A 19,928-nucleotide genomic window follows, 5' to 3' on the forward strand; every position below is an offset into this window, starting at 1 on the left:
GTGGATTTCTCATTTTACAAGAGAAACCCATGGATTTTACCATTTTGCAATGGGCTCCTTGCAGGCTGCTAGAGAGCAGGAGGAACGCAAAGAGACAGGGGGCGCCATGTGCATGGACAAGCACGTGGCTCCAGGCAGGCTGCAAAGCAGCTCCAGCAGGTAAGTGGGGGAGAGAAGGAGCTGGTCAGGGCTGAGGTGGGGCTTAGGGTGGGGCTTAGGGCCACAATGCATGGCTGCAGGGCCCCAGCAGGGAGCAGGACAGGGCTGTGGGTGGTTCATCCAGGGGAAGGGGAGGGTCAGCTCCTCGCTGCCATGCACACTCCTGGGGAGCAGGGGGAACCAGCGCCCCCCAGATCTGTACCCAGGACTGGTACAGGCTGCGGGCTTGGGCTCCCACCCTTCTTCCCTCCCCTCCCCTCCCCTGGGGCCTCGAGAGCCTGGTGAGAACCACCTGGTGCGGCTGGGGACAGCAGGGCTGTGCAAGGATCTCCTTGCCACTGCTTTCCCCCACCCCCCACCCCCACTGCCCTGGCAACGTGCCTCCAGAGACTGCCGCTGCTTTGAGGGGTGCAGCCCTGTGCCACTGCGCTCACTGAAGACCCATGCACAAGAGGTGCATCATCGGGGCAGTGGGGAGGGGGGCAAGCAGCGGGAAAGAGATCCCCATGCAGCCCCACTGTGCCCAGCCATGCTGAGTCATGCCCACCAGACTCCAGAGGCTGTGGGTGGAAGAAGCAGCGTGGGAGCTCAAGCCCACAGCCTACGCCTGCCCCAGGTACAGATCTGGGGGGCACGGGTCCCCCCTCCCTCTGGGAGTGTGCACAGTGGCGGGAGCCGCCCCACACAAGCCCCCTGCAGTGGGGAGTGGAGGCAGGGGACTGTGGACCCAGGTTCGTAGCCCTGGCAGCTGGGGGCCCCCTCCAGCAGGGCTGGGGGAGCAGGGGCTGTAGGTGGGGGGCGAGGGGCACCAGCAAGGCTGTTTGGGCTATGGGTGGGGAGTAAGGGGCACCATCAGGGCCAGGGGAGCTGGGGGGGTTCAATTTTAATCATGGATTTGGGGGGGGTTAGCAGAGAATTTGTGATTTTTTTTAATTCGGCAAAACCAGGATCCCTGGTCATCGATGGCTCAGTGTCAAAATAGGAGTAATTTTCCAGGTGTCTATTCTGAATCTGGTACTATTCAATAACATCATTAATTAGTTGGAAGACAGAACTGAATGTATGCTTACATAATTTAAGGAATATAGCAAGTTGGAAGGGGCTGCAGACATTTTATAGGATAGGTTAGTATTCAGGACAACTTTGATAAATTGGAAAAGTGGTCTGAAATAAATCAGATTAAATTCAGTATGGCCAAGTACAAAGGACTACACCTTGGAAGGATCAATCAAATGTACAGATATAAAATGGCGAATGACTGGCAGGGGGACTTCAGAAAAGGATCTGGGCTTTATAACAGATAGCAAGCCAAATGTGAGTCAGTGCAATATTGTTACAGAAAAGCCAAAAGCCTGCTGGGAGGTATTAATAGGAATATTGTGCGCAAGTCACAGCAAGCAATTCTTCCACTTCATTCAGCAATGCTGATGCTTCACGTCCAATATTGTGCCCAGTTTTGGGCACCTTACTTGAAGAAAGATGTAGATAAACTGGAAGGTGTCCAGAGAAAAGCAAAAAAGAGACAAATTATCTTAAAAACATAATACCTGAGGACAGGCTAAAAGAACTGGCATTATTTAGACTGGAGAAGAGGAGTATGTGAAAAGTGTTGAAACAGTAAAAGGGTTGTTATACAGAGGATGGGAATCGATTGCTTTTGGAGACCATAGGAAACAAGATAAGAAGTACAGGGTTTAGACTGCAACAAGGAAGATATAGGTTGAATCAAGGTAATTAAGTTTTGGAACAGATTACATAGAGAGGTGTGGAAGTCTGTAAATAGCAGTTAGATGAACATTTCCCTGGATGGTTTAGGTAGAGATGATCCTGCGCTGGTGCACGGGGTGGGACTCAATGACCTCTGAAGATGCCTTTTAGCCTTATTTTTCTATGATTCAGCATTTATAAATGCTGTTGCTGATTTACAGAGAACAGATCAAGTCAAACATATTAATTAGTAACATTTTTATGAGATACATATTTGGTTGCTAAAGGCAACAGAGTTAACATGTTGAAATTCTATGATCCTTTGATAATCAGGAGAACATAAAGTAGGATGTCTGTCGCATTTGGCACCAATATAACAGTTACTGGAATACTCTGTCCATTAATAGTGTCCATAATTCAAAGAACGGGAAAGATCAGAGAGGCTGCAGAGAAGAACCGTGAGTGTGATTAGAATATCACATAGTAAAAGACTCAAGAGCTCAGTCTACATCATGTATAAAAAAAATGATATGATCATCATTTATTTACACAGAAAACAAAAATTTGGTAACTGATGGTTCTAATGAACTACTAGAATAACAAACACTGTGGTACCACTGGCATCTTTTAAATCAAGACCAGACAGTTTCTAAGATAAACTCTTCTTCAACCGCACTTGGTCTATTTTATTAAGGAGTCAAACTAGATCACAGAGGTCCTGAAAATAAATCTATTAGATTGGTGTGTGCATGCTACGGGTAAGAACACACCAATTTCTTTTTGGATATTTGTTAATATCTATAATTTACATATTAAAGAACTGTATCTTTGATTTTTCTATTTTATGAACAGCCTCCAAACTGCTCCTCTAATGAAGGAGATGAATAAAGCCATAAATTACTGGCCTCAAACATAATATGAGATGGCTATCTGTGACAAATTATAGGCTGGTTGGTGGATCATATACACTCTGATCTGCTCCTGCCCACAAGAAAGAGAAAAGATTCTCCACAGGTCCTGAGATCCATATGCAAGGAGAGCAGGGTCAAGTGCATTTGTATCATCTTTTCTGTAGTCCACTTTGACTCTACATAACCCACTTTAATGGAAGTATATTGGAGTTCCTGACAGAAAAGTTTTCATGGTCAGTTACTGTGGTCTCAATGCAGAGGGTACTGCACTTTCAGTAGATCAAGGGATTTACAAGGAATGGAGACCATGCAGACCTTCCTCTCTGCCCCCAAGAGGGCACTCTAGCCATGCAAGTGACAACTGTCTGCTGTATGCAAAGAGCAAAGCAGCCACCAAAAACATGCCATGGAAGAATTGAAGGGTTATATTACCTTTATACTGAATTCTTCTTTTTATAGCTAAGCTTTATGAGCTGCCACCAAAGCCATTAATAGATTCTGCTTTTAAGATGTGCAGCTCTCTCTAGCTGGAATTCAGAAAGGAAAACAGAATGGCAGCATATTGAAATCAACATTAACTACCTATTTTTAAAACACAGGGTGATTCCAATATTACAGCTGTGTATTGGGAAGGAGGGAATTAAATGTCAGTACATCCATCAAAGGCCATAAAGAGAAATTAAGAAAGTGTGTCCTTGTTCTCAAGCATCTCTCTAGTCAGTGCAGATGCAGAAGAAGTTATATCTAATTCTGATACGAATGCATGCAGAGTTAAAAGAATACTAACTACCCATAGCCAAGCCTCTATAACTACTGCAACTTGTTTTAGGAGCTCTGTTTTGAAGTTTGAATATTTTGGCAAATGTAATTTATTTATTGGACTTTCTTCATAATTGACAGATATAATTGATAAGTATTGGAAATTTCTTCATATCTCTGAAAATCTGATTTTGCTTTGCTATTCACATATTTAAAAAGTAGATGAAAGATTAGCATATGGACAAAGCTCATAATTCCTGTAGTTGTAATTTCTTTTGGGCTACAAGGACTGTGGAAGGAAGTAGAGAGGAAAAAAAGGGTTACTTTCAAGGAAAGAGTCAAAGGAAACCATATCAGAGGTATCATGAGAAATCTTTTGTTGCTAAATATCAGTTGTATCAAGAATGTCATAAAAGTGATATGATAAATTAGTGTACTAACACTGGTGCTAAGTAGTAAGTAAAGTGCTCATGTGTTTCCAGTGTAGACTTACTTTAAATAAAAAAGTTCAGGATAATTTCCTGGGGTTGACTCTTCCCCAATGCTACCAACAAAATCCAGCTTTAAAATAAAATTGAGTTTAAAAAAAGGTATCTGTTTTCTTCTTCCCTGCTGATTTCTGTTTGTAAGAGAGGCCTTTAAAAGGATCCTTTTGAACCCTAGCTCAGTCTCCAAGCCCTGTATAACTGATGTCCTACGGTGAACCTAAAAATAAAGTACTGAAGCAATTGTTTTTCTTACCTATGTTTTTGATTTATAACTCAAAGGAACAGACCAACTGTCCCTGATTTGTGCTCCTCCTCTATGGCATGGTAGATTAGAAATTTACTGGTTTCTGCAAACACAGTAAAGTAATGTTTGTTCCCGCTGCAGCTTGTTCACATTGTTGTTTTGTGTACCATATTTTTTACAAGCATTAGCAGACCCTAATCTATGATGAGCAACATGAAAGAAAACCATAATACTGCCTGAACCAGTCACTAACATACTACGCCAGCAAGTACTATAATACTCTTCAGTGACACAGTGATCTACAAAATCTCAGGTAGGAACTTTACGGATTAAATTTGAACTCCAGAAAAAGGAAACCAAGCAAAGAACATTCCCTCCATTCTCCTCATTTTTTTTAATATGAAATAACATAGATTCCCTCAGCTAATTTATGGCACGCCTGCCAAAAAGATTGGCCCTCCTTGGTCTAGATACTTTATGTTGTCTAGAGATAAATTCACCATCCATTTTTCAGGATGTCTTTGAGTTGGATTCATGAAAATTCTGCAGGATCTCGCACTTCTAATACATTTAAGATTTTGGATTCAAAATATGCACCTGTACAAAAGGTTTATAGTACTTATATACCTAATATAACACATAACCATTTAACTCTACTAGAAGTAGTAAGACCCTTCCCCACAACTTTCTCTCTTTAAAAGGTACTGATTACTCTATTAAGAGCTATTCCTCTTCACATTATTCATATTCAGATACAACAGTATCTGTTGCGCAGCTATGACTATGTTTTTAGAGGTCCATTTAATCTCCCTAGATTCCAGATCTCCTCAAATGATATTCACAAGATAGGGATTCCCTGAGAATGCCTTTGGTATAGATAATTTAAACACTTTCCATGTACTATCCAATTTCCATCACAAAGGGAATCATGTGTTTTCATTTTTATAATTTTTAGAATTCAAAAAATATTTTTCTTTTCATTCCTTTTTTAAAAGGAGAAAAAAATGCCTGTATTTTATAGAGTTACATCCTAAGGACCTCATCTCATTCATCCTAGATTGTTATAAGGAAATTTGTCTTCAGATGGGAAGACTGCAAATACCGGACATGATGATACAAATATTTTGTAAAGCACAATTAAAATAAGTGTAATTTTGTGTTTGCAGAACCCTGTAAGAGGGTAGAATTTCTGTGCTCAACATGTAACTTTCCCAAACTAGCTTGCTACTATGTAACCAATTTTTCCCATATGACTTTGACTTCCCATATAATTTATCCAAATCCCAGCTAATTTAGAATAAAATTAGATAACTAGATTCAACACATGGAAAATAATAAATCTGTTATAACTTTCCATATATGGAAACTAGTTATCGAAAGGTCATCTTAGATTCATTCCCCCACTGCTGCAGTGGGGAAAGCAGCAGCAGTGAATAAGCAGGGAAAGCAGGGGCGGGGGTGGAGGGCAGGCAGCCTGTACCCTGTCCTTATGCCATTTGTCCCACTTCTTGTGCCTGTATCCCCTGGTGTCATCCTCCCTGCCACTTGCCTTCCCTGGCCAAAGGTCCCCAACCTTCCCCCCCAGGACCTGGCCCCCACTCCCACTTACCTGATGTGGTGGCTCTGACTTCAGCTTTGGCCAGGGTCCAGAGCACACAGTGGCTCCAGCCCTGACCAGGCAGAAGCCGCAGCAGCAGCCCAGGCCCCAGCCCCAGGTTGGGGCCAGAGGTGGAGCCGAAGCAGCTCCTCTACTGGTCTGGTCTCTCCCCTTCTACTCTCCTGCGACCATACAATCTCCCTGCACTCCCCCACTCTGCATCATGCAGTTTCCCCATGCTCCCCAATTTTCCTCACCATGTGGTCTCCTTGCACTCTCCCTGGACATTGAGCAGTCTCCATGAACTCCCTACCTTCATGTGGTCTCCCCACAGTCCCTCCACCCATCCCTGCATGATCTTCCCACACACCTTCCCCACCATGAGGTGTCCCCATCCTCCCTCCACCCCACCCCATACAATCTCCCTGCACTCATCCCACCCACCCCACCCCCAGTGTAATTTCCCAACACTCTCTCTGCATCACAAAGTCTCCATCAGGTCAAGATCAGAGTTGGGGTCAGCACCACAGCAGCTACTTGCCCTGAACTGTACTTGAATTTAAGATGAGAACTCCCCCCCCCGGTGTTGAATGTTGCTTCAAATTTTGTTTTTATTCTGTTTGAACACAGGAAACAGCTAACTTCTATTTGTCTCCATGAAATGCATCAGATTTTCTATGATGGCGAAATGTAAATTTATACATGATTACAATGTGTTCCAACAGTAGATTAAAAGTTATGTGCAGTCTCTACCATTGATGCAATTCAATATCATTGTTGTTATATCTCTATAAAGCACTGTTTCAATAAGGATGATTTGATATATAAAGACGATTTGATGTATTAAATGATCCAAGGGCAAAAGAACAAGAAACTTGAGTTTTAAACAGACCTGCAATGTAGTTTCCTAAGCTTTGCCTACAGTGGTTGCAAAGTGTTAACACAACTAAACAAAAATCAAGTATGCACGCACAATGTTATTTTATTACTTGCTAAAATGAAGTATTTTTTCACTAAAATCTTACCTAAAGAATGTGCAGCTGTGGTTTTAGAACTGAAAAATCGTCCAAGACCAAGGTCTCCAAGCTTTACTACCCCTGTTGCCGTAATGAAAACATTAGCTGGCTTTATGTCTGAGAAGAAAAACATATTTTGCAGTAAGTTAGCAATAAAAATATAAATTGTCTATAATACATGTAAAGAGCCATTTATTTTGGTGTGAAGTTAGCCAAGTACGGCAATAGCTTCTAGAATACTTTGTAACTAATTAATAAAGGTATATTTAGGAATTTTTTAAACATTCAAATTAACTTTATTTTGAAATGGTATAAATATGAAGCAATTTAAGCAAAAAAAAATATTGAGCAAAGAAAAGCATAACAATAAAATAATCCTAAATATGAAACAATAGCATATGTATAGTCTGACAACAGCTCTATGACACATTCCTTAGTGTTATCATACTACTGCTTTACATTTTAAATATCACACTACGAAACCTTACAATCCATTTCTATTACTTTGCCTGATCAGATTGCACGTCGCCACGACATATATATAAAATAAACAAACAATTTTCTGGAATAGCAGAAATGTACTTTTCAAAAAGTTTCATTAAGGAGAAAAACAATTTGAACTCCTTCAGTAGAACTAGGCTAATAAAACGTAATAAAAAAGGATGTTATATATCCCACGCAGTTATATTTTGCAAACAGCATTCAATCAAAACCCCAACTCTAGACTTTGCTGTACAATTTGGGGATAACATTTTTATAAATGGTACTTAATCCTAGCCTCCTAACAACCTAAAATTTACCTTATCTTTATACAGGTTGAATGTTCCCAGCACAGGCTGCTCAAAAGTTTTGAGCTTGAACTGATAACCCTAATTACCCTGCTCTGAGTTTTTCTTTTTACCTGAAATTTTATGCACATTTAACTTTTTTCTGGAACCCTGGGAAATGTTACCATTTAAAGGGTTAGTAACGGAGTTATTTAGACTTATCCTATTTTGTCATATAACATGTGCCAGCAAATGAGAGACGCACCTTTTTTCTCGGAAGGCAAAAACTAAGAAAGAAAAAAAAAAGATTTCTTCAGTCATGGCCTACAGCCAGCTTTTTCATGGAGAGGCAGTGTTGCAAGATGACTGCCAGGTTCTTTCTGTGACAAGCAGAAGAGATGAAGTTCAGTGTTGCCTACTCAGTCAAAAACTAGCTTATTTGACAGTGACCATAAGAGGGTTAACACTGGACTCTGCCCCTCCTGTATCCTACCTGAAAGAGAAGCTGGCAGCCATCTTACAGCAAATTAAAAATCACATTCCCTGCTTAAGCTATTTGGGGGTTGATTTTTGGTGAAAAATTTTGAGGGTTGATTTTTGGGGAAAAGGGCTCATGGGGCATGTGAGTAAATATGGTATTTAAGATTTTCATGAGATGAAATAAAATGTGATCAGAAATTATACTTCCACGCAGTTAGTAATTTCAGATATTTGGTCTTTAATGCGCATGCATGCATGCTAAAAAAGACAAACAGATCATACAAATTAGCTCTTTGCACAGGCAGCTGGGTCTACTGCATGAAACCAACTATGCATCCCAAGCCATCATAGAATTAGGTAAAGATCTGAGCTTCTATCTGCATATTTGGATCTCGGCAATATATAGCCACCTAGAAAGAGGTGGAATTTAAGAATCACTCACAAAGCATTCTGGCTAGGGACAAACATTACACATAAACTGGTTTAAGTGATCACAAACTGGTTTAAACCTGGAAAGAGATGTTCAGTGAACATAAACCAGTTTGAAAATGGCTGAAACCAGTATGAGATAAAACTGACTGAATGTAGTATCAGACTGAACTGATTTGGGTCAAACTGGTTTATGCAATGTATGTTGCAGACCCCTTCCTGGTTTAAGTTAAAAAAGATTCTCGCAGCATCCTAGCATGCTCAAAAAAGGTTCTCTGCTCCGCAGCAGAGCTGGCTCCTCCCCTGTGCTCCCTGGCTGGAGCTCCAGCAGACACTGGAGGCGTCTGCCTGGCTTCCCCCTTCCCCCACCCTCCTCACCACTTCCTGCTAAGCAGGGATTCCCCCCTCCCCTCTGCCTTACACAGACACCTCTCAGCACTGGCTAGCATAACACATGCTGGCTAGGGCCCATGCTGTGGCAGACAGGACAAAGGCAGACAGCTCAGTTTCCACTTAGGGCTTTTTGGAGCTAATAAACAAGTAGCTGGTAATGTCCCTCCATTCCTTCCTTGGAAAAAGTTGTTTAAAAAGAGCTTGAACTAATAAGAGAGGCTTTGTTTTCTGATGGGGTGATAAATGCTGATAACAGCGCTGATAAATGCTCTGTTATCAATGGGGGAGGAGACCCTTCCCTAATCAGAGCATCCTGTAGGGGCCTGGCCATGACCCCCCCCCAAACTCAGTGCTGTTAAAGTGAAGGGAGAGCTGCTCTAGTGCCCCCCGGCTTCTAGCCTGAGGCACTGCAGGCAGGTGCCAGCATTTCCTCAGTCCATAGGGTATGTCTGTATGGTTACAAACCAGTTTAGTCTAGCAGGTTAGACTAACCTGTAAAGACTGAATCAATTCAGGCTCAGGCTTTTTCAATGTCTATCCCTAGCCTCTAGATGCCACTTGTGTCCTTCTTTGCCATCTCTATTCCCATTTCTTTGGCCCAATGAAGGGGAAATGGAGATGTTGTGAGAAGAAGCAGAGAGGGTTAACATGGGTAAGAGACATTCCATCTCTCATAGGAGCAACTGAAAGCTACAAAACTTGATAATATGGTTTTAGCAGTGGAGAGGAATAAAGGAATGTGACAGCATAAACTGTGCAAGTAAGGAAACTTAGTGAGTATATCAGTGAAAGGATGCATAGGAGAAAATGTACGTGTCTGAAGAAAATGAGAGTTTGAGAGGAAAGAAAAAAGCAATCATGAGCAAGGTGGCAGAGAATGAAGGTAAAGAGACCTGAGGATCCAAGGGAGGAAATAGGAGAAGAGATGGGATGAGAAATAGGAGTTAGCAGATGGAATGGGGGAAGTAAGAAGGAGAAATGTTGGCAAGGTCTCAGGCACCTAAAGCCCTATCACTTATTTTGAACACTAAACACCAAGTCGCTATTTGGCACAAAATGCTAAATACCAAATATTGCACAGGAGCATTGTACACATGATGGTCCAGGAAATGTTTAGGAAGAATATTTTACATCTGTTATTAGGTAACTGTATACAGATATAACAAAACAAAATCCTCTCCCAGCATAGCAAGTCACAACACCCCTATGGCATGCCTTTCAAAGTAAAGGATTTAATTTTTTTAAATAAAATAGCATGACTGTATTTGGTATCATTCAGAATGATATCCCAAGTGCTCATATCTTAAATACTTGTTAGAGATGTGATATTATTACCTCTATGCATGACACGACGAGAATGCATGTGTTCCAGTGCACTGCAAAGCTGAACAAAGTACTTCCAAACTGTCCTTTCAGGAATCAACCTCTTCTGTTTCTTAAAATGCTTTATAACAAAGACAAAAAGAGAAGTACTAAAGACTCAATTCTGGATTTGTACAAAACAATAAAGTATGAAAACAGGAAACTCCTTTAAAACTGTTAGGATGAAAAGTTCACTTTACCTAAATGAAAGTTTCTAGAATTATTTCCTAATGTGGACAGCACAACCAAAATTTTAAAAACACAATTTCAGCAGCAGAGAACATATATTAAACACACACATGCAGATGCTGCATTTAATATCAACTACTTAAATAAATCTACAATTCTAACCAGAGTTTACATGGTATTTAACAAAATAATACTATTCCAAGAATAAAAAGCTTTACTGTGGGGCAGTATGATGTAGTGCACAATGAGCGTATCAATGACTGGGTGAAGGCAATATACAAGAAAAGCTCCTATAGACATTCCCAAAATAAAGGTGTGCTTTACCAACACATGAATTTCTATAGGTTCCAATTTCAATGAGCTTAGATGAAAGAAAAATACTGAGAACATGCATTCATAAGTATATTTTAGAAGCCCTGAAAATAGTGAAACTAAGAATACAAAAATATTTCTAAAGATTTAGATAACTTCAATCAATCAGTTTCTCCATTCTGTTACCTGTTAAACAGGTACAGTAGTCGTAGTTTAAGGTATTGTTATAGCTTAAGAAAAACTTAACATTCAACTATATAAATCTATTTCGAATATGGTATTTCAAGATGGCATAACTGCAGTGTTTTCCATTATTTTATATTAAGAATCTGTAACAGCCAGTTTAAAAAAAAATGCATGTTTGAGTGTTAAGTTTTGCAGGCATGAGTCAAAGGGCTAAAACAAAAATTGTTTCCTAGAGGTCTGTAGCTTGTCTTTTCTATAAGAAGGAAGATAATCCGTACATACCTTATAAACCATTTATTAAAATACACATACCAATATAAAATCAGTATTACATTTGAAAGAAAGATCATTTACAGAATAGTTATCAATGCTATAGGAAAAGAGATGTTTTGTTCTGTTCATTATTTTAAAATAAGCCACTTGGGCTGCATCCCAAAACAAGAAACATACATAGGAGAAACAGAAAGGTATTTTAAAACTAACCTGAGTAAAACACACTAGAGCTATATGAAGTCAACATTCTACCCAAAATAGTAATTTTAGTTGTAGACAATATTATGCATTTTATTCAAATGATCCTAAGCTTATAATTCATTTATTTAAATATAATTTTCACACAGACTTGGATTGAATCCAAACAGACCCTGTGTATCTGTTCTCCCCATAGCTAGATTTGCATATCAGAGGATTGTTTGATGTCAACAGGAAGATGGGGACCAGGTTTCTTTTCATTTAAAAACAAATACAGAATACCATGTAAGTATATGCATATGAAAGCATACTTCCTTGATTTAAAATGCATTCTGAAATCACTATAATTAAACTATGTACTTTAAAAAACATCTTCCAAATGTTTAAACTGAACTTTAAAGCATTGCAATGGTGAAAAACTGCTCACAAAATGTCTGCATCTTTTCCATTATGAACTTTAAAGTGAAACATAATGTTTGTAAATACGAATTTCCTTTCAACATTTCATTCATTTGCCATCTGTAATTTTGTAGCACAGCATACACAAAATACCAGAGAAACTGCTTCAGTGTTTCAGTGATTTAAGCATTCCAGTCATCCACATAAATATGGAGGATATTCAGATCCTACTGAAAGCCTGCAACTTTTACATGACATTAAACAAATTTCTCTTAGGTCATCAGTAATATTCACTTGCTACAAATGTAAACTTTTAATTTATTATTCATGTTAAGAGGATGTCACAGAGAACTGTTAAATTTGTTCCCACTGTTTAATGAAGCATTTAATTCACTACAGAAATAGGTAATATTTCATAACCCAATTAATTTTAAATCAATCTATATAAAATTACTGGGAGGGATTATCATACTTTTTGTCTCATGCAAATTCTTAATCTTTCCTTGTTTTGTGCTGCACAAAGAAGCAAAACAATGGTGGAAAGCTAGAGCTGTTAAAGCAGGCTGGTTCTGCAAAGAAACAGATCTCCAGCCAAGTAATGTGTTTTCAGGGAGTAACAGAGGGAGACTTTGGCTTCTGAGGAGAGGGGAAAAAAGAAAATACACCATAAAATAAATCTGTTCTTGACTTTACTTTTCACCCCAATTTGTAACAAGGTATTTTTATGTTAATACAATATAATCAAATTTGTAACATATATCTTATGCTGGAAAGTACCATTTTAAGTCTAAACACATATACAGTTCCTTCCATTTTTATCTTGCCTTTTCATCACTTTAAAAACACTCAGTGAAAAAAATGCAATTGTTCTGATGGTGGTGCTATTGGCCATCTCCTACGGCAGGGCTGGTCAACCCACAGTGATGGTGTCACAAGTATCTCAGGCAACCTTGGTGTGTGGCATGTAGCAGATAGGACAGCACACAAACAGCAGAGCATCAGATCAGACAGGGAGCACAAGGCAGGGGACAGAAAGCAAAGACACAGCTAATGGGGCTCCCAGACATAGGGGTGCAGTGAAGCCCTGGACTCCAGCTGCACCCCAGCAGCTGGGGCCTTGACCTGCCTGCTCCCAGTCAAGGGGATGTATCTAGGGTGAACCCTGACATCCACAGAATACAGAACATCCCCTTGGTGAGGGATGGGCCCTGTTGGCCAATCAGCAGTGAGGGGTAGGGCTGCCGTCTCCACAGCCAATAAGCTGCCAGGGGTGGGGCCATTGGACTCCTTGGCCAATCAGCAGCAATGGGCATGGCCATCTCCCTCCCTGGCTGGGAACCCTGGTTGTGGCTTCTTGACTCCAATGGGCCCCTAAGGTTAGCTGCTCCAATCAGCCTGGCCACACATTCAAATAATGATGTGACATGAACAAGGCGTAAAGTTATTACAATGTGTAATAGTGTGTAATAATTCTGTGGCTTATTCCTTCTTTTGTCATACCATTTATTGCATTAATGTGTTGCCAGGTAACTACTTAAGATGTGATTAACAGCTTAATGTAAAGGTGCTCCAATATGTCAGTTCATATCAGATGGGCAACAATAAAAGGAAAATTGACATCAACAGCAATCAGCTTTTTTTCGCTGGTGTAGCTGATAATGTCACCGATAAATGCCGCGTGCATGCACTCAGCCACAGCATGAGGTGAAGGGGAAGGGGTGCAGATTGAGACCCCCCGCATCATGAGGGAGGGAGAGAAGCCAGGGGAAGGCACTGCCCAGCCAGGGCAGAGCACAGGACGGAGCCACAGGCAGCTTGTTCAGGGGTCGTAGGAGGGGGTGGTGGTAAGACGGCTGTCTCCCCACCACTGCATGCACCCCTGGGGGGGAGGCATGGAGGGCATGTGTCCCCGCAGATTTGTGCATGAGGTAAGGACAGGCTGCCCGCTGAGAGCTCAGGGCCAAAGGCTGAGTTGGCCTCTTCCCAGCAGGGGGACTGGGCTAGGGCTGCATTCAGGATGAGCAGGGGCAGGCAGGGCAGCGGTGGCACTGAGAGGGGTAGCTACAGGGTGGGCTACAGCCACCCCAGAATTCCCCACAGTCACCACTCCCAGAGCCACCACCCACCCTACCCCTACCAATTCCAAGCACAGTCCTGCCCCAAGCCCCACTGGGAAGAGGCTGGCACAGCCCCTGACCCTGAGCCAGCACCAGGCAGCTCATCCTGCCCACAAATCTACCCATGCCTCCCCCAGGGGTACATGCAGCAATAGGGGAGCCCCCCTTTGCACTCCCTCGTGACTCCCGAACCAGCTGTCCGTGGCTTCATCCCACGCTCCAGCCCACCCTGGAGGGATGTCACATGCATCAGCATCCCCACACTGAAAAATGGCGACAGAGGTGCTTTAACTAAAGCTCACCGTATGAGCTTTAGTTAAAGTGCCCCACCACCTTTTTTAAGTTCAGGGAGGCTGATACACATGACACTGGAGTCTGCTGGAGTGTGGTGATTATCACGCTCCAGCAGACTTGAATAATCGATTAATCAAGTCTGCTTCAACACGCTGTACAGTACATCGGAGAAGCCTCCTTGCACATGTATAGGCACCCATACTGTCCTTTCTTTAGCAGTATTTGGTGGAGTGCAACTGCCACAGTATGAGCACGAGTGAAAATCCTTCTTGAGGAAGAAACTTAAGCTTAATGCTATGGAAAAAAGGAAGACAGAATGGATACATTTGAAGAAGTGGATGAAATAGAGTAATAAGCAAAGAAGTTCTCAGCAAGAAAACTAGGAGTGCACCAATAGATATTTTTTGGGCTGATACTAATGGCTGATTTTTAACAAGCTATATTGGCTGATACCTATACTATTGCCGATATGCAACCAGGCAACTTGGAGAGCAGTGTCCAGCTGGTAAGTCTGTTAGAGGGGAAGGGGCACAGGGAGGAAGGGGCATGGAGGAAGGCAGATCGAGGTCTCTACAGTGAGGGAAGGAGTAGGGCTGGGGCAGAGGCAGGGGCTGTGCAGCCAGGGCAAGGCATGAGACGGAGCTGCAAGGGGCTAATCTGGGGGGCACGGTGACTCCTGGCAGGGTGCAGGGCTGTGCTCAGAGAGGGTGGTGGCAGTGCTGGGAGGGAAACTACAGGAGGGGCTGCAGCTACCGCAAAATTTGCCGTAGCCTCCACAACCACCAACTCCCAGTGCTGCCACCGCCCGCCCCAAGTGCAGCCCTGCCCAACATCACTTCCAGGAAGAGCCTGGGGCCACCCCCAGCCCCAGCAGCAGCCTGTCCTCACCCCATGCACAGATCTGAGGGCACATGCCCCCCATGACCTCCTGAGGTGCACGTAGCAGCAGGAGCTGCTCCCCTCCATGCCCAGCTCAGTCCCACGCCCCGCCCCACCCTGGCTAGGCAGCACCTGCCCCTGCCCCAGACCCACTCCCTCCCTCACCTTGGGGGCCTTGGTCTGTCCCGCCCACGCCCTTTACCTCCCCCCTTGCCCCTTCCCCCACAACAGACTTACCAGCCAAACCTGGCTGCTCTCCACATTGCCAGGATGTGCTCCTGGCCACCCCCATGCTGTGCTGTAGCTATGCACACACGTGCCATTTTTTCGCCACATCAGCCAAAAAAGATGATTTCTGATACAATCAATTTTCCTTATATAGGTGCTAATCCGATATGGGACCAATGTATTGGTGCACCTCTAAAAAAAATTAAAGGTGAAGCATTCAGTATGGAGGAAACGGGGAGGTTGAACATACAGCTAAGACAGGAAGGTTAAAACAAAGAGTTCTAGCTATATGAACAAAAGGAAAATTTTAGAACTTAGAGAACAGAGGGGAAAAATTGAAAAATTTGGACCCAATTTGAACATGCAGGAAAAATGAAAGGAAATCTGTGAAAGGGTCAAAGATGAATAGGGATTCACCTGCATTATAGGACTATGTAGTAATAACAGGATCCCGTGCTTTATGTAGTGATTCCATTGTAAACTTATTTCTGTTTTTATGCATCACTTAAATAGTTTACCATCATGTATCCTATCCTGTTCACACTTTTAGATAATGTTATTTTTAAAAGTTGACATTCTAACAGACCTTTCTAGAATTCACTAGTCCTGGAATTTGCTTTAAAAATCAAACAAAGAGCCTTGTTACACACTGCACTTTGAGCTGCTCAAATGCTGACCAATGTTAGTGCTAGCTTGAGTTTAGAGTAGTCATACCTTAAGGCTAATAACCTTCTCTGACTGTCCCCCACCTACACGGCTGATTTGTCATTAGAGATCTGGGGAGCCAGGACAGGTTTTTATTACTGCTCTAGGTGGGGCAGTGTGAGAGATGGGATGGGGAGGGGGTGAGAACATGAAGCTAGGAGGCAGAGAGTTAATGGGATGGGGCAGGTAATGAAATGGGAGTTGGAAAGGAAATCGGGGTGCGGTGATAGGACTGAAATGAAGGCACCCAGCCACTGAAAAGGGTAAAATAAAAAGAAGTTAAAAAAAGAAAAAGAAAAAAGAAGAGGAAGTAAATTAAAGAAGGTCCCATGTTTTAATACATTGGGATTGGGGGGGGGGGGGTTTACTGGTCATGCTTCCCAGGTGGCTGGGAGGTGGGAATGGTGAGGGAAGGCACTTTTGGGGAGCTACTGCTCCTGCCCCAGGAAGGAAGCCCCAGCTCATGAGGACCCAATCTAGCCCCAGCCCCTACCTTGTCTCCTCCCTCCCCACTAGACCACCTCCTGGACCCATTCATGTCCTGTGACCTGGCTAGCTGGCATGTGCTCTGCAGGCTGTTTCCATGGAGTTGCACCCCTGGGGTTGGGAAGATCACACCCCTGGGGGTCAGAGAGGGAGTTAGCTTAGTGTCAGAATTATCTCCTCGGCAGTAGATTTTAGGGGGTGGAAAGTTTTTCCACACAGAAATGGAAGGTGGGGGAGGGGACACTGCATCCTGGGATGCTGGAGGACTGTAACTTGGGTGGCTCATCTGTGGGGAGTGGACATACATTAATGGAACATGAGCTGGGTAATACAGATTGGAGATCTGCCATGGAGTGGTGTAACTTTAAGCTGCCTAAAGTGTGCTTAAAATGAGTTTCAAGTGTTAATATGTGGACAATCCAGAGGTTAAGGGCTCTAGGAGCTGCCTAAAATTAATGTGCAACAAAGCTGGAACAAACAAAGCAAGCAGATGCTGGTCCAATTGAACACCAACATTTAATGAGTTACGGTAACTTTTTTTTTAAACCACAACTAATGTTGCAAAACAATCTTTTGCCTGTACCAAACACCTAAGAATTGAGGCTACAGCAACTAACTGCTAACATTTTTGTAAGTACTTTATCATATATTTGATAACAAAATATTCTTTTCAACTATTTACATTTTATTTTATTTAATCTATTTTTCTAGCATCCAGAATTATTATGTTATAGTTATTTCCATAATAAAGTAATGTAATATTACATATTTACCCCCATACTTAACAAGTCAGCTTTGCAGAAGTTTTGCCTGCTCAGTTAGTGAGGATGCAATGCATTATTGTCCAAGATGCAGAAGAATATGCCTCTGACATGTAATATTTCTCCATCACATAAACTGACTTAATACATATCATGAACCCATACAACCTTAAGTTATTTAAATTATAACAGTAAAGGGGATAAGGGACACTGCAAATTGAGAAATGGAAAAACAATTCTGAAAAAAAATCTCTCAGTAGGACTGAAATAGACTGTCCAGGGGTTGGCAATGTTTTTGCGCAGAGTGCCAAAAATGTCTCAAACACCTGCAACCTCAACTTGTAAGATGTTGGCATGCCATGGACACACAGCAGGAGAGTCGTGAGGGTCCTGATCCTTGTCCAGCACAGCACCGGCCCCTTCCCTGAGGTGCACATGTCAAGCAAAATGCTTTATGATGCCACGTTCTGGCTCATATGCCCGTAGACAATGAATGCAATGAATACAACGGCATCTCCAGGAAGATCACTGTTTAAGGCAAATGACCAGCTATTTAAGCTCAGTTGGTAAAGCATGATTCTAACAAAACCCAGGTTGCAGGTTTGACCCCCAGTTGGACTAGATGATCTCTTGAGGTCCCTTCAGTCTGAGACTGAAAGTTGAAATCAAATTTCCTTTCATAGTTACATAACCCAAAAAACATAAAAACTGAAATAAAGAACACAAAAACTGCTATGATCATTTTCAATATATATATATAGATTCTTCTATATTCATGATGTATTAAAATGCTTAAAAAATGCAAAAACCATTTATAGGGGCATAGGCTATAGGTTGTCTTTATATATATATAAAGACATAGACAGACAAGGTTCTTTGGGTAAATCCGATATCTTCTATTAGACTGACTCAAATATTTAAGTTGGTCTAATAAAAGATACCGGATTTACCCAAAGAAACTTGTCTGCCTAATATAGTTTATATGCTTTTTTCTCGTTTTTGACATCAACTCAAATACTGCTAAAGGCTTTTTATCATCTTCAGAAGATTCAATGAACAACGCTCTTTTCCAAAGACTATAGAGAGAAGGGGAAAAAGATGGTTCATGAAAACTTCTTGACTTTCCAAGTTTAACAAAGATCCCTAGAAAAGCTCCTGATTGAAGTTCATTTTAATTCGATTTTCAACAGATTTCATTCCTTTTTCAGCATCAATAACAGTTACCAACCTTCCCTGCTGACCAGTCAAGCCATGATCATTTGGCTCCATCAATATTTTAAACTTACCTCTGAAAGCAAAAATTACTGCACTATAGATTGATATCTTCTACTGAAATCACAAAAAACCCCTGAGCATCAAGGAAGTGAAATTTCTGAACATTGCATTATTTTAGTTCTCTCAGTAGAGGCTTAACCAAGCTCCTTAAAAAATACACTACAACATGTTTAAGTTGAACAACAACATTTGTTTACATGCATTTATTTCCAATAAAACCCCTTGGGAAAATTGGTACATAAAGATAAGGTTAACTTCTTGTTATGAGCTATTATTTTTGACTCCCAATAAAACCAATGGCATGATACAGTAAAATACATCAGGCTCCCATTCTAACTCTTGTCAGTTTTAAACTACAAAACGAAACAAAGCAGCAAAACCTTCCTTCTCTATTCTTAAAAGGTTTTTTGCACAGCACAGAATTACTACTGACACGGCAGATTTTTCCAATACAGCAATCAGTACAGAATTGTGAAGGAAAAAACAGCTGTTCTAACAACTTTTTGTAAAGTATTTCAAATATGGAAAGCATAAAAACAATTAATATATTTTTTTTAATCTCTTCAAATATGAGATAGACCATTCAGACATCCAGGAACAAGGATAGGGAGAAACCTTCTGCCCAAATGAAATGTACCAAAACTAATTTTTAACATTCCTGGGTACAAAGTTAACCTCATAAAATGGGTGGGACAGGAAAACTTAAAATAATAGCTCTAGCAGCTATGGACTCCCTCATTTACATATATGGGCTGTCAAAACTATTTTTTAATTATTTTAGCAGGAAAGTGTCAATATTTTTATTCATGGTTACTGGGTGTAGAGCAATGACCAGGGATCCATGTTTTCCATGGCAAATGGAAAACCCGGATTTTCTCATTTCAAGGAGAAAAATCACAGATTTTTCCCCTTAAAGAAGAAAAAAAGTGGAAAATCTGTGGTTTCCCCTTGCAACTTGGCAGAGTTCCAGCCTACAACGGGTTGCTTAGGGCTGAGGAGAGCAGGAGGAGGGTAATCAGAGGCACAGGTGATGTGCATGTGAGCATGTGCACACATGCACATGGCCAGCAATGCAGCCAGGCAAAGTGGTGGAGAGCAACACCCACAGCTGCCTGCAGGTAGGTCTAGAGGAGGGGGGAGGCAGATCAAGGCCGGGGGGGGGGGGGGGGGCATAGGCAATGCATGGGAGGGTAAGGGAGTATAGGCAATGCGTGGCAGGGGCACAACCTGTGGGAAGACTGAGGCGACGGCTCATGCCAAGCCTGCACACTGAGGGAGAGAATGGAGCAGGACTGGCAGCTGGGCACACTGCCA

The 19,928-nt window shown here is 41.8% G+C and overlaps 1 protein-coding gene across 7 annotated transcripts in view; it reads right to left on the minus strand.

Moving 5' to 3' along the window:
* NEK7 (NIMA related kinase 7) overlaps window positions 1-19,928 on the minus strand; it is a 132,151-nt gene that overhangs the window by 19,356 nt on the left and 92,867 nt on the right. For all 7 annotated transcript variants that reach the window (XM_025206332.1, XM_025206331.1, XM_025206334.1 and 4 more), the window contains 2 exons: window positions 10,286-10,394; window positions 6,891-6,998 (listed from right to left, as the gene is read on the minus strand). In XM_025206332.1, coding sequence (XP_025062117.1) covers window positions 6,891-6,998; window positions 10,286-10,394 — 217 coding nt within the window. The remainder of the gene's footprint in view (window positions 1-6,890; window positions 6,999-10,285; window positions 10,395-19,928) is intronic.

The sequence above is a fragment of the Alligator sinensis genome, unplaced genomic scaffold, assembly GCF_000455745.1.
Source record: "Alligator sinensis unplaced genomic scaffold, ASM45574v1 scaffold34_1, whole genome shotgun sequence".
Classification (NCBI taxonomy): domain Eukaryota; kingdom Metazoa; phylum Chordata; order Crocodylia; family Alligatoridae; genus Alligator; species Alligator sinensis.